The sequence below is a fragment of the Nannobrachium achirus genome, assembly GCF_963921795.1.
Source record: "Nannobrachium achirus genome assembly, chromosome: 18".
Taxonomy (NCBI): Eukaryota; Metazoa; Chordata; class Actinopteri; order Myctophiformes; family Myctophidae; genus Nannobrachium; species Nannobrachium achirus.
The window spans coordinates 52,672,106-52,688,362 of NC_137825.1; the positions used below are offsets into that span (position 1 = coordinate 52,672,106).

Sequence of the window (16,257 nt, forward strand, 5' to 3'; positions counted from 1 at the left end):
CAAAATACTAACTTTGAAGCTACAGAAATAACCACATTCTCCTGAGGACAATCCCCCGTGTTAGTTATGAGAGTGCCCACGAAATCTAGCAACAGGGGCAGCCAAAATCTAGCAACAGGGGCAGCTATGAAGAAAATCGACTAAAGCACGTATGAAGGGGTATGATAAAAGGCAGATTTAACCATATACTGTATGTGTTTTTGTCTGGATGCCTCCTTTAAGTAATGTATAATTTTGAGGTATTTGTACTTTTGCCAACATTTGCTAAAAAATAGATCTACAAGCAATCGGCTATTTTTGGCATTGGTGTAGAAGTGGGGTCTGGGGACCCCCAGGGGTCCTTGGGGGAGTTTTGTTTACCTGCGTTCCAGGTGTCCTCTGGTTAATGGCAGCACCATGCTCATCATAGCCCACCAAAGAATGACTGCTGTGATACGGTGGAGGAGAACCCTACACAGTGAAATACCACTGTTAATTTAACCCTGAGCAGTCAGTTTCTTTTGATTGGTTGACTGATGAATTGATTGATTGAGTGATTGAATACTTCATTTAAACAGAAATGCAAACACCACGAGGTACAGTCAAACATTTGAGCTAAAAGATGGTCCAAACATCTGGCTAAAATTCCCTAATTACTACTTGATGGTCTTTTTTCCACTCTCTATCAAATGTCTTTACCAAAAAAAAGCCGATCTGCAAAATTGGGGATCTGCTATTTTTTGACAACGTTCCGCCCCAGGATAATGGGCTAGCTGGGTTAGTTAGTTTGATTATCGCGGTAATATTGTAAATCGTGATTTATTTTGTCACAATAATCGTGATATGAAATGTTCCCTAGCCTGTGGTTTGTCTTACTGTGCAGTGCCGAAAGCCCCTGAAGAGTCTGTCTCTGCAGCAGAAAGGCTCCCTTCTATAAAGGGCCAGCAGCAGCATTAGAATCACTATGAAGAACACTATGGAGAGGAGGACAACATGCAGTCAGTGGTGGGAAAACGTTCTCAACTTTTTTACTTAAAGAGGTGGTGCCATAGTTTTGTACTTTTTCTGTTTTTCATGTGTCTAGGAGGTTGACAGTACTTCATTAGACCCCCTGGTGTGTTTGTTATGAGCAATTATGTATTCTCTTGATATTTGTTTGTTTTCTCTTGGAGGCTGCCACCTTGTGGTCAAAAGTGTCAGTTAAAAAACAGATACTTTTACATCACAGTATCAACTCCTCCCCTAATTACCATTCACCCAACACTGTGGGGTGTGGCTAACTTCAGCTGGGTCACCACCCACCATGACATCCATGCATACTTAATTAACTGGGGGTGTGGCCACATAAAAACCCAATTTTAACTCTTTCTGTATATTTTTTGGGAAAAAATCTTCCTCCCAGTATAATCATAATACCTGATAATCATGTTTTAGAGGGGGGAAAATCATGGCACCACCTCTTTAAAGGAGTATTCACCCCCAAAATGACTTTTTTCGATTACTCGCCATGGAGTTCAAGAAACACAGGATAAGATGTTAATTTCCTTTGTGCAGGCACAAAGGAATGTGTGTGTGTGTGTGTGTGTGTGTGTGTGTGTGTGTGTGTGTGTGTGTGTGTGTGTGTGTGTGTGTGTGTGTGTGTGTGTGTGTCGCATTCCTAAGACAAAAAAGGTTCCGGAATCAATGGGGGTACATTTATTGTAATCAAATTATTGTCTTAGGAAAGGAAAAAGAAAAAAAAAAATATATATATATATATATATATATATATATATATATATATATATATATATATATATATATATTTTTTTTTTTTTTTTTTTTTTGTGGTGAATGCAATCGTGGTGCAATTTTGTGGTGAATGCAATCGTTATATTTATGCCCAGGCCGTAAGGCCTGGGCAAGCCCACGATAAACGCCCTGTCCAAGTGACTACAATGGAGCTAATGGCTAATGGCTAAACACTGCCGAGCTAGGCTAGTAAATAAAGAAAGAGAGTCGCAAACGAGTGACGTCAGCGCCTTCACTAGTGAATGGCTGTCGTCGCCATCTGGTGGTGATTGGTGTGTGGTGAACGACAAAACAAGCGCTCTTACAATGAACGTCCTGAGTTACCCAAACATACTGTAACATATAGAGTAAGGTGGGGTAAAAGGCCCCCCTTAAGGATAATGTCTATTTTATGACCAATTAAAATACATTTTGATATTAATTCAGTATGTACATGTTAACAATGCTTTACCCAATACACCTATATGGGCACCATGTTGAAAAATTAGATACATTTGATTTTATAGTACAAAAAGAAAAACATGTAAAAAGAGCCTATTGCCCCACTACTGGGGTAATAGGCCCCCCTCTATGGGGTAATAGGCCCCCTTCTATGTCCTGGAGCAGAATAAGTGCTACAATCATGAAAATTGCCATGAGCATTTTCCATGGGTCACTTGACAAGATAATTGTCAGAGGAATTTGAAATTTCAAGATGGCGGACATTTTTCAAGATGGCCGACACCTTGTGGAGCAGTTAAGTGATATAATGGTTTATTTGGTGCTCCACTAAGGTGGTGGCCATCTTGAAAAATGGCTGCCATATTGAAATTTCAAGTAACTGTGGGTGGCTAATTGCCAAGTAAGTCTGGGTTTCCGAGGCTAATTGCCAAGTGACCCACAGAGACTACTCATGCCAATTTTCAGGCTTGTATCACCAAAATACCCAGGGGGCAAAGGAAGGTGTGCTGCATTTGCCCCGACATAAAAAGTTGTCCACCAGAAATATTATCTATGACCCAGTAGGATCACAACCTATATGGACAACCCGGTCAATTTGTACAACAAAGTCCAATATGGCCGCCTCAATATTAGCCCCTATTAGTTTTAATGGGGGGTGAATAGGGCAAAATTTTAAACTGAGGGATATTTCCACGAAACTTCACAGGTTGATCAATGGTATACATATGAAAAATTTTTTGTATTGCAAGTTTCCATGAAATCCAATATGGCCACCACAATATGGCCGCCATAATGTAAGGACCCAGAAAATAGGTTTTGCCTCTAACTTCTGAACCAGATGAGCTAGAAACGCAAACTTGGTGTCTATTTCATGGTGTCTGACCATGGGAGACTCAATGGAATAGCTAATTTTATTATTGGGTGTGTCTGGACCTTTATTGTGCATATTTGCAAGATGGTGGACTCCCAAATAGAGCTTTAACATAATTTCTACCATTATTGTTGACTGCTTTTGCAAATACAAGCAATATGAATCCATTTGCTAAGATTTATGGCACAGAAGGGACTTATACCTGTATTATTCTTGAGTTTGCATGTTGTCAAAATGGCTGTAAACGAGATATTATATTTCCTGTCCGATTCTACTGTATGTAGTTGTAGCAAAGACTTCAGATAAAATCAGAGACCAAAACAATGTATCTTAGAAATTATTTTTTTATTTAAAAAAGAAAAGAAAAAAAGAGAGAGATTATCTCAATGAAATGAATGCAACTGCCTTTTTGGGTCTTTCACACATAGACATGCACATGCTTTCCAACAACTTCAGCTTCAGGGAAATTATAATGAACACATGATATATATAATTAGTCACTATCACTGTCATGTGTACCTATCCTGCTGCATCTTGTCTCCAGTCCTGGGCAACGACACCCCAAGTAGCATGCAATTCCCTTCTTCGCACATGAAGTTCAATCACCCGAGAGAGACTTGGAGTAGAACCGCTGCTCCTTCACTTGGAAAGGAGTCAGCTTAGGTGGTTCGGGCATCTAGTACGGATGCCCCCCGAGCGCCTTCCTAGGAAGGTCCTCGATGCACGTCCCACTGGGAGGAGACCCCGTGGCAGACCTAAGACCAGATGGAAGGATTATATATCCAGACTGGCCTGGGAACGCCTCGGTATACTCCCAGAGGGAGTGGAGGAAGTTGCGCAGGATAAGGAAATCTGGAAGTCTCAGTTGGAACGGTTACCCCCGCGACCCGATTCCGGATAAGCGGTTGAAGATGGATGGATGGATGGATGGCACATGAACAGTTTTTCTGCCAGCCTTTGATACAGCTACATGATATTGCCTTGTCCATTGATATAGGCCAGGCTGGCTCTGTAGATGTACAGGGGACTGCCTTCCCATCACTGAGAGACCATCCATATTCAGTGAAGCAAGGGATGTCTGGCTTCGCGATGTGTGCAGTTTTATCTATTATGGCTGCAAGAGCAGCTCTTTTCAGGTGCAGGCCAAAGGCATTTTCTGTAGGTGGCAGCAGCTTCAACAGGGTTGATCGGTTATTTAGGAACTTGTACACTCTCAGCTTTGCCAGGTCAAAGTCCTCCGAATGGTCAGCTTTTGATGCATATACAGCTATTGTGAGGTCTCTAGCCTGATTCTTGACATCCTCTGAGAGGGAATAAGAGGAATTTTCACCAAACTCCTGAAGTGCAGGGAGATCTAGACCCATGCTGGTCTTGAACCATGCCTTCTTTCCAGTGAAAAAGGGATAGCTGGTGGTATCTCTGCCACTCAGGCTGTGAATAAAGGGCAGGGCACGACACTGTGCGAGTCCAAGGGCTGAGACCATGTGATGGATAGGAAGATATGCATCCTGCTCTGTTCTCACCCACAGCTCTGGAAGGTCTAGGAGGTGGGTGGCAGCATGATATAGATGCCTATATCATGCTGCCGCCATGGGAAGGCAGTCCCCTATCCATCTACAGAGCCAGCCTGGCCTATTTCAATGGACAAGGCAATATCATGTAGCTGTATCAAAGGCTGCCAGAAAAACTGTTCATGTGCGAAGAAGGGAATTGCATGCTACTTGGGGTGTCGTTGCCAAGGACTGGAGACAAGATGCAGCAGGATAGGTACACATGACAGTGATAGTGACTAGCAATTATTTGCATTATAATGCAGCCTGTTTTAATCATGTGTTCATTATAATTTCCCTGAAGCTGAAGTTGTTGGAAAGCATGTGCATGTCTATGTGTGAAAGACCCAAGAAGGCAGTTGCATTCATTTCATTGAGATAATCTCTCTCTTTTTTAATATTTTTTTTAATAAAAAAATAATTTCTAAGATACATTGTTTTGGTCTCTGATTTTATCTGAAGTCATTGCTACAACTACATACAGTAGAATCGGATAGGAAATATAATATCTCGTTTACAGCCATTTTGACAACATGCAAACTCAAGAATAATACAGGTATAAGTCCCTTCTGTGCCATAAATCTTAGCAAATGGATTCATATTGCTTGTATTTGCAAAAGCAGTCAACAATCATGGTAGAAATTATGTTAAAGCTCTATTTTGGGAATCCACCATCTTGCAAATATGCACAATAAAGGTCCAGACACACCCAATAATAAAATTAGCTATTCCATTGAGTCTCCCATGGTCAGACACCATGAAATAGACACCAAGTTTGCGTTTCTAGCTCATCTGGTTCAGAAGTTAGAGGCAAAACCTATTTTCTGGGTCCTTACATTATGGCGGCCATATTGTGGCGGCCATATTGGATTTCATGGAAACTTGCAATACAAAAAATGTTCATATGTATACCATTGATCAACCTGTGAAGTTTCGTGGCAATATCCCTCAGTTTAAAATTTTGCCCTATTCACCCCCCATTAAAACTAATAGGGGCTAATATTGAGGCCGCCATATTGGACTTTGTTGTACAAATTGACCGGGTTGTCCATATAGGTTGTGATCCTACTGGGTCATAGATAATATTTCTGGTGGACAACTTTTTATCTCGGGGCAAATGCAGGTTTCCCAAAAAAAGGCTGGTTTGCCCCCTGGGTAAAATAACCCTTTATATCACATAACTGCTCCAATTAGGTGTCAGCCATCTTGAAAAATGTCTGTCATCTTGAAAGTGTCCATTTCAAAGTGACCCATGGAAACTGCTAATGCCAATTTTCACGTTTGTATCATTAACTGAACGATTCTGCCAAAAATAAGCAGTTATTCTCTCCATGGGGCAAAAAGCCTCCGGGGGCTTCTTACCCCACACGAGGGGGGGGCCTATTACCCCAACGCTGTCATTGCAAAGAGTGTCATCTTAAATCTTAAACCTTTTTTATTTTTTTATTTTTTTAAGTTGATAATTTATCATAAGGCCTTCCTAATGATATACAAAAAATAAGTGAAGAGGTTCAACTTATTTACACCGAGTTTGGAACATTTTCACAGTGACAAAGAATTAGATCAGTTTATCTTAAATGTGTTTGATTGAGAAAGTTATGACCTGGATTAAGGTGAGACAATGAAATGTTGTATCCATGAAGAGCTAAGGATGCCAGGAATGTGCTGAAATCAAAAAGGTTGCCACCTTGTAGTTCTGTAGTCAAATACAGCTGGGGGGCTTATTACCCCAGGGGGGCCTATTCCCCCACTCTACCCCTATATATATATAATTGAAGTTTCCATGGCATGAGTAATCAATATAAGTCATTTTGGGGGTGAACTACTCCTTTAAGTAAAAGTATCAATATTGCAATATAGAATTACCTACTCGGTTACAAGTCAATGTCCGGAATTCAAAATTTAGGCTGCTTGAGTAAAAGTACGAATGTATTAGCATCAAAATTTAGTAGCCTACCAAAAGTAAAAGTACAAAAATCTTTGAAAATAGCCTATAGCCAATATAAAATAAGTTTAAATTGGTTATGTTTTATAATATTATTATAATGTAATATCTGCAAAATAACTAGTAACTAAATGTTTAAATAATTGTAGTAAAAGCGCACTAGCTCTGTAAAAGTAAAAGTATAGAAAATTGGAAATACTCAATTAAGGTAGGATACAGATATAGGCCTACCTCAAAGTTGTACTTAAGTACAGTACTTAAGTAAATTTACCTTTACTTTACACCGCTGACAACAGTGTAAACTTGTAAAAGAAAGTAGATGAATAAGTGTAGGCCTATTCGTGTAGCCTACAAGCCTATTTCCTTTCAAATGATCTTAAAGAAATCACATGCATTTTAATACAGATAAGATCATGTGTTTCATTTGAGTTGCCTGTGTCCTGTTCTGCTAGCCTATAGTGCAGACTGCCACAAGGCAATATGTTTTATATTATAATTCTCCACTCACCTGAAATCACAATAACGGTAAGTTGATCTGTTGTTAGTGTTGGATGCTCCGTGACTGTTGAAGACATTGTTTTATTAGTAGGCTATTTCTATATGCAACCTATAGGCTACAGAGTAAAGACATCTCCTTTTCCCCACCCAAGAAACAAGTCGTTATTATTTCACACGGACATAAACTTGTGATACCCTACAGGTGTCCTCTCGTGAACCAGCCAGGTTTACTCAATATTGAATTACTTACTTACTATAGCCCACTAGCCTACTAGAGTCTATATTTTACCAAATCTTGACTTCTGGTCAAATATTAGCACCTCATCTCAACAAAAGCCGTTGTCTTGACAAACAAACATGTAGCTAATTTAAAATGTCATCACATTTCCCCTCTTGGTCCTCTATACATTGTACGAGTGCACCCTCTAGTGGACGTTATTGGAGACACAGAAATATGAAGACATTGTTTCACTTTCAAATTTCAAGGTCTCCCCTTAACTCTGACAGCGACCAAATGGATCCGTTAGGGTTCATTTGGTTCCATTTGTACACTGTCAGAGTTACAGACTTGTATGGGTCGATTTAGACCCCCCTAAAGGAACCCACGGAGTCCCTGGAATGCACTTTGGGAACTACTGGCCTATCTCATTCACCATTTAGGCCTAACCTATAGAATAGGGCTAAATCAGAAATTAGCCTACAAAACAAATATGTTGCTACATACTGTACATGTACTGTAAGCCCCTCCCAAACAGCAAAATGTGTTCCCGGCCTGAATGGGTTGTTTAATCAAGGGACCAAACCAGAGTAGCTGCCTGGACCCCACACACTGTAAAGTGGCAGAGTAATATAGACAGAGTGCCAAGAAAGCATATACGTATATTCTTGCTAAGAGAAAACTTGGGTTAAATAATTTAACTTGGGTTAAGGTTAAAAACTAGAATGCACAAAGATGCATGAAAAGCCTGAAAATGATCTACAAGCTCACATGACTGTCATCCAAGTTGGGTTGAAAATATTAATTCTGTGTTCTGTCTTCACAAAAGTGAATCTGAGCCACATGACCTGACAAGCCTGAAAATGGCAGATCTACAAGCTCGCTCACATTGTGATCTGTTATTTGCAGAGCACACATTAACAATAACCTGAACCTAGTTTTTGTCAGGGAAAAGAAAAAAACATAATAATCATACTTTGTCTGGAATCTCATTTTGTCAATAAAAATAAAATTATACTAGTCCTGTGCCCGGGGGCTATGCACACTCACAGTATATGAGGGATTAAATGTAGGTGTCTCAGAAGTAGCCTAATGTTGGAGAACTCCAACAATTCCAGGGACCCATCCCTGCGGACCCCCTCGGGGTAGTGGACCCTGTGTTGAAGACCCGTGATCTAGATGGAAGAAGGACTCAAATATTAGTAAAAGTGATCAATAATGTAGATATGCAAGCAGAAGTCCCGTATTCAAAATGCACTTGAATAAAAGTACAAAGGTACTTGAAGTACGAAAAGTAAAAGTCAATGTGCAGAAAGTCCCATTTAACAAGGTCAACATACTGTATAAAAAGTATTTTGAAAATAGACTATCTTACAAACTCACAATGCGTCGCATGGTGACGCATTGTGAGTTTGTAGATCTGCTATTTTCAAAATGCTGAAATATATACAGCATATCGTCATTGAAGGGTGGAAACCTTGTATGTCCAAAACCGTTTGTTTTGTATTTATCATTTTTAAAATGATTTAAACTAGTGAAAACAGCTGATCTACAAGCACGCAACGCCTCGCGGTGCGAGGCGTTGTGTGCTTGTAGATCAGCTGTTTCCACTACTTTTGTGCGATGGCCTTGTATGATGAAGCAGGGCTTTACTTTGCGAAAACATATACAAATTTGAAACTTGGAGATACAAGGTTTCTGCCCGACAGTGACGATATATATATATGGCTGAAGTGGTTAGTGTGTTAATAATAATACAACATTTGCCTCTGAGATGTAGTGGGGTCAAAATTGTACTTAAGTACAGTAACCCACTTGAGTACATATAATGGGTTCGGGTCAGATGCATCTATGAAGAACTGGGGCTATTGGCACACAGTGCAGCATGTAAGTGTGGAGAGCTTGAGCAGACTGCTGACCACACAGTCACCACCTGTCCCCTGTATTAGACCATCATTGCAGGGCCTCTTCCAAGTGGGACTAGAGACAAGGACGTGGCTGCAGTGCACACCACTGAGCTGAACGCACAGTGTAGGACAATACACAAAAGAGTGGTATAACTTACATTTAGCCAAAGAATATCTATCCTTGGATCCATATTCTGAAAACATGGCCAAGAAGGGAGAGCAAGACATATTTAAAGTAGACTATTGTGGGTTTTATTCAACAGGAAAAATCGGAACTACTGGTCTACTGCCTGATCTGTTTGTTTTGAGAGGCTAAAGTGACACATCAAACATATAATTTTCCGAATGTCTGAGTGTCCTCAGTGGCTGGAGCAATTGATCTGAAATCGCATCACCATTAGCATATGAACACACCTAACATAACTGTGGAGCCCGTTTGTCACTTTCACAAATCATATGCTGTATATTAGCATTTTTATGGTGTATCTACTATCTATTCTGCATCTAGCATGAGGCATATCTATTCTGCATCTAGCATGAGGCAACATGTTTAACCAGCTCTGTGTGTGTGTGTGTGTGTGTGTGTGTGTGTGTGTGTGTGTGTGTGTGTGTGTGTGTGTGTGTGTGTGTGTGTGTGTGTGTGTGTGTGTGTGTGTGTGTGTGCAGGCAGGCGGGTGTGTGTGCAGGCGGGTGGGCGGGCGGGAGGTGTGTGTGTGTGGGGGGGGGGGGGGGGGAGACACAGTATCTCTGTAGCCATTAAACGAAACGGGTATTTCTTACATTGATGCGCCTACATATTATCATGCAAACACCAGTTAAAGTCACTTTCCATCCCTCATATACTGTGTGCACAGTGCACACATCCCATAACCCACACACTGCACATCATTTCGGAGCTCATATCTTTGAACGGGTAAGGGCTAGTTGAAATAGGTTGGTAAAAATGACACGTAGGCCTAGTAAGTGCAGGTGAGTAACAGAGTGACTTGTAGCAAAGATACTTATAGGGGGTCAATAAAGAAATGTAAAAAAAAAAATCTTCCATGAGTTGGGATATAGGCCTACACCAACCTGGACATTGAATTTCTCGACTCTTCTAAACAAGCAGAGCAAGTAGCTATAGCATGGTATTGAATACCTTTTACAAATGCTGCAAAACATCTACCTGCTGTATCCACCTAGGGCTGCAGCTGCTAACCTTCCTTAAAAGCATCTAACCAAACTGCATTCAGTTGCATTTACAGTTAAATCAATCAAGGCTGATATTTTGTCACTGCTTCTCTGTCCCTCATTCTCCATAAACATAGTCCATGGTTACAGGGGAATAAGGCTTCTTTAGATAGTGAAGAGCACCACTTTCATTTGCCAGACTGTATTCAAAAGATTCCAAACAACATAAATATACTTGCATGTATGTATCTGCCCCCAATAAGGTAGGCTACTCAAATCTGTCATTCTTCACGGCCGTCAGACTAGGAATAACAAGTCAAAACCTAATGATGTAGGCTACTATTCAGTACCATCTGCCACCGATAAGGTATTCAACTAAAAGAAAATACACAAACACAGCAGCCATTGGTGGGCACTATGCTACATTATATGGCTGCTTTGTGAGCATACTGCAGAGAGCTGGCAGAGTAATTTGCTATAAGAAGGTCAGTGACACTGACACAGTGCCACTGACCACTTTGTTGGTCAGCCAAATGTGAACACGGCCAAAATGTGTTTCCAAAGCACTTGTGCAGCTGAGCTCATATCCTTCTGCATAAAGTTACAAGGCACTGGGCAAGCAGTGTGTAACCTTAAAGGACAACTCCGCAGAGTCCGCACTAAAAAACACAGGCTCATTTTTCAACTTATATTGGTCCCACATTACTGTGTCCATGGGTTCTATTAGGCAGAAAAGCCTCTGTCGTCCAATACTTTTGTATTTTTACTCAAGTAAATGTTGAATTCTTGTACTATTTCTACATTGTAGTATTGATATATTTACTTAAAGTAAAACATTTGAGTACTTTTCCAACAGTGTGACTATCCACAGTGTGGAGAACATTCTTCTCATTTCAAAGGTCTACCAGTTACCTGTGAGAGTTGTTTAGAGTCCTCTATTGGAGAGTCGCGCCAACTCCGTTCACTTCATGGGGCCAGGTCTTCTACACAGACATCTATTGGCGAATAGTGACAACGCTCGAACCGGAAGTTTACAGAATGCATTGGAGTCTATGAGGGAAAAGTGACATTTCGACTTACGTGACCGGCGCCGTTTCTGACCCCGCATATGGGCAGAACTCTCTAATACAAGGCTCTGATTTAGCCGTGTTAAAAGAACATTTGGAAAAACGTTAACTTTCAGGAGACCAGGTCCAACTCCTTCACCACAATGGCCGCAGAGGGCATCAGCTGCGACAACATACAAAAAAAGACGTTTCACATTCCCCCATTAATAATATTTTATTCTAACAACATAAGTTATTTGTTAATAATAATAAAATAGTTTATATACAATATAGAGGAGAAAAAAAGGCAAGGGAAACAAGTAAAACTTGAAAGCTTTGATCAAAAACGTATGTACAGGCAAAATTTGATTGTGGGTTGTACCAGACCAGTGAAGCGCTGTGTGACTCGCCGGATATCAAAAATGTAAACCAAGGTGCATATTGTCATTTACATGATTGTACCGCAGGCAGACTATAGCCCAGTGTTGCAGCATTGACAATCTCTCAAGTAGAATCGCTCGGGGCTCAAACACTTTGATAGGAATAACGGCCATGTTATGGCCTCGTAAGACAAAGAGAACCCTCGCAGTTGATACTTTCTCCTTTTTTGTTTTCCAGGGATGATGTCTGAGCGGAGCGAAACATGGCTAAGCGTTACTCCATTACGTTTCAGCGAAGTCTGAAAAGTCATAACCCGTGTACATATGAATACATACGATCTATATAAAACTGTGAAAGTGCTTATGCCGTTCACTTGAATTTTGCAAAGTAAGACATTGAAATAATTTAAGACTTACACGACTAAGTAGTAACTGAAATAGCTTTTCATTCAGGAGACAGACATGACATTCTAGCTCCGATGTCCTATAGCAGTGGTTCTCATAAGGGCCTTTTCCACCGGCAAAGAACCGGTTCTGGTTCTTTCTCCCGCCTATGGGATGAGGTGAGCATTTCCACCTAGAACCGGAGTTGGTTTCCGAACCGTAAAAGTTGGTTCCGAACGGGAACCACAAAATCCTTGGTTCCTCTGGTTCAATCATGGTTCAATCTGGTGGAAACGCAAGCCGGTTCGCAAGAACGAACCAAGGTTCCAAGAAAGTTGAACCGGCACTGGTTCTGGAACCGGTTCTGGTTCTTTCTCCCGCCTATGGGATGAACCAGAGGTGAGCTTTTCCACCGAGAACCGAAGTTGGTTCCGAACCGTAAAAGTTGGTTCGGAACGGGAACCACAAAATCCTTGGTTTTTGTGGTTCCAGAGCTAAATCCTTGGCTCTGGTTCCATCTGGTGGAAACGCAAGCCGGTTTGCAAGAACGAACCAAGGTTCCCAAGAAAGCTGAACCGGCACTGGTTCTGGAACCGGTTCTTTGCCGGTGGAAAAGGCCCCTTTAAAGTGGGGTCAGGGGAACCCCAAGGGTCCCCGAACTCCCGCAGCCAACTTTCGATTGTGAGTTCCTAGCAAAACGAGGAAGACTTCCACCATTATTTCACTGGCTAGACGTTAAGCAACCTAATAGACATTGGAAAGACATTGCCATTGTACTTTTCTGTTAACCACAGATATATTGAATCTCGATGTTAGGCACGCTGTCAGAAGTGGCCCTGAGCCCTGAGAAGCACGCCTGAATGAGGCGCTATACAAGCAATTGCCCTGCATATTTTGCCGCTTCAAATCGTCAATATTCTACTTATCTTTTGGTCCGAAGAAATGTACAATGTCAACATTTTCTCTGGTGACCAAGCTGTGTATTGACTATGCAGAGCACTCTCTCCACTGTTCTCCTCACCAAAAATAGGAGGTTGTAAAATAATATATCTGTGTGCTAAATCTGACTGTCTGATCTTATGGGAGTCTTATGCTGCATTCACATTGAGAGAAGCCAAGCTAATGGTTTGCTTGGTAATTCAATGTATTCTCTATGCCAGGGGTGCCCAAAAGGTAGATTGTGATCTACCAGTAGATCATCAAGGGTGTGCAGGTAGACCACATGACATGCCTCTAAAAATATATAATTAAAATATATTAAAAGAAAAATCAATACGACATCAAGAAGGCCCTTCATGGCTTCTAAAGTAGGCAAACCTCCAATGCAATACTTTGTTCAAGAGTCAGTAGCATTACAAAGAACCCCAAAACCTACCACTTCCATACAGAATGGGATGAAGACATTTCCCCCAGTATTTCCCATTTATTTCCCCCTTACAGTAAGTGTGTTTGTCTAAAATGCAGCTATTCCAAAGCCTCCCTCAGGCCCTCAGCTAAAACATTTTGGATGGTTAGATCATGTTGAGCTAGTCATTTTAAAAGTAGATCTCACATCAAAAAAGTGTGGGCACCCCTGCTCTATGCAAACCAGCTTTTAAAATTTCCAAGCTGGAAAAAAAAGCTTGGCATTTTTTTAAAGCTGGTTTGCATAGAGAATACATTGAATTACCAAGCAAACCATTAGCTTGGCTTCTCTCAGTGTGAATGCAGCATTAGGACACAAAATGGGGTCTATGACCTATAGGCTATGTATCAATTTGAGTGTCCTCGACATGAAAATGTTCGAGAACCAATGGATTAAAGGCAATGGTTAATGAGAGAGTACCAAGGCCTTTGCCCACAGGGTCCGAGTTTCTATTATACGAGTTGAACCTTTGTAGTATATGTCAACATCATACATTTTAGGTAAATGTGTTGCAAATATGAAATGGTACATACAAAATTATTCAACAGACAAAACATTCAGGACAGACCTCTGCTAGCTTACCTATTCTGTTAGACGAGTATGCTAATGTAACATCACATTATAGAGTTTGACACTTACAGACAACCCTTCACCCATTAAGACCGGGAACGCATTATTACTTTAACCATTATTTTATGCTTTAGCTATTAAAAAGTCTTTGAATATTTTGACCCGATTCTATAGGTGTTTTTTGGAAAAACACCTGTTTCTATCATCAGTGGTTCTCCAACCTTTTCATGTGAAGGACCCCCAAAATTACATGTATTTGGCCACGGACCCCCATCTCAAAATATTAAGTTCCAGGGACCCCCAGAAACAAAATTCGAGTTACAAATGTTCGCTTTAAAAATACATATATTCAAAGATTTGCACAAATCTTCATGTCTTTAAAAAAATAGCAGATCTACAAATTCGCAGAGCGGCACTCAGTGCCGTGCTGTGAGCTTGTATATCTGCTATTTTTCAATAGCTAAAGTATACAATAATTCCAGGCCTAAATGAAAATTAGAAGAGACTGTGGAGAAAGTGTGTCATCCGTGAAGTGTGATTTTTAACCTTTACAAAATGTAGTTGAAAAAGAAGACATTGAAAGCTAATTTGTGCTTTTTTTTCCTTTTCCATATGACATTCAGATTGTTCTTTAGACCATGAGTAGTAGCAATAACCAGGAAAAACTGAAAACGTCTCTGTACCAATTAAAGGGACTACACATGAATTTGAATTTGTCCAATTTTTTTTTTTTTTTTGGTGTCCCACCAGCACCTTCTTTCCTCACAAAGTACTATTTCTGACCATTGTGTTCAGTTTATGGGCGGATCTATGTAAGCAGGGCTCAGAACGGGCTGTCAGATTTGCTACTGCTGTGCTGTGCTGTAGTGATGTGTCGTTCATGAGTGATTCGTTCATAAGAATCTTTTCGAAGGAAAGATTCTCTGATGCTAAGGAACAAAACAGAGAGGGCATTGTTTTTCCCTTTTCTTTGACGATGGCTTGCCAGATTGCACTTTACCGTAGTAGCTAGCACTACCTTACATGGTGAAAAAAAAGACAAAAAAAAAACAGCTGTCCTTGTACTGTGTGTTATACAACCGATTCTCGCAAGTATCCCTGCGAGGTGGAGAGCTGTCGGTAGGGGGCCGAGTGTAGCACGACCTCACTGGTGACCTCCACGGGCACGACCATGAGGTTCGGCCCAAACGGTTCTGGCCCGTCCTGGGACCCCGTGGCGGCGCGCGACAGAGCCTCTGGCTCCGCGAGGTCCTCGGGCGGGCACTGCGCTGCTGGCCCTCGTAACGAATCATCCGCGCCTTCCGCGAGGAGGAGGAGGTCCGCCCGGCTCCCGTAGAACATCTCCATCTTCCGTGCCAGCAGGCCCTCCGTCTCCGGCGCGTCCTCCTCGTCCTTCCTCTTCGACCTCCGCGAGCGGCGGATCAAGGAGGCCTGGCGTATGAGGCGCTTGCTGAGGCGCCGGCGGTAGGCCCGCTGGAGCACCGCGGCGGCCCACTCCTCCTCCTTGTGGCGCAGCGTGGTGGTGATGGGCGCGAAGGAGTCCGAGGTGGGGTTGTTGAGCACGAACGAGGCCTGGATGCTCTTCCGCATCGCCGTGTTCTCCGGCGTGTCGCCCAGCACCATCTGCGTGACGGCCAGCAGCACGTCCAGGCAGTGGATGCGGTCGCCGATCACCAGCGGCATGTCCATGGCGATGAGGCGCAGCCGGTTGGGCTTGGCCACGCGCAGTGGCAGCTGCAGCGCGTCGCAGAAGTCGTACAGCCGCAGGTAGTGGATGAACTGCGTGCCGTCCGCGTCGAACTTCTCCCAGGTCTCGTAGAACATGCCGAAGTCCTCCTCGCAGAGCGCCTCGCCGCTCTCCTCCTGCGCCACGTTGAAGTTCTCCAGGATGATGGCGATGTACATGTTGACCACCACCAGGAAGGAGCAGATGAGGTAGCTGCAAGAAGAACAAGGACGTGCAGAGAATGTTAGAGAGGCAGGGGCTGAAATGACAAAAAGGGGCCTTTAGGTGAAAATATTGAAAAGAGCCGACCTCCAAGCTCACGGTTGCACATGAACTCTTCTACAGCACTGAGGCGCTCCAACACAAACACTCTGACA

General features: G+C 42.1%; 1 protein-coding gene across 1 annotated transcript in view; it reads right to left on the reverse strand.

Moving 5' to 3' along the window:
• Positions 1 to 15,225: 15,225 nt before the first annotated feature.
• The window catches only part of scn4aa (sodium channel, voltage-gated, type IV, alpha, a), a gene marked incomplete at both ends in the record, with an annotated part of 64,808 nt that continues 63,776 nt past the window's right edge, over positions 15,226 to 16,257 (reverse strand). Inside the window, one exon of the mRNA XM_080747086.1 lies at positions 15,226 to 16,093. Within this exon, the coding sequence (XP_080603212.1) occupies positions 15,226 to 16,093 (868 nt within the window). The remainder of the gene's footprint in view (positions 16,094 to 16,257) is intronic.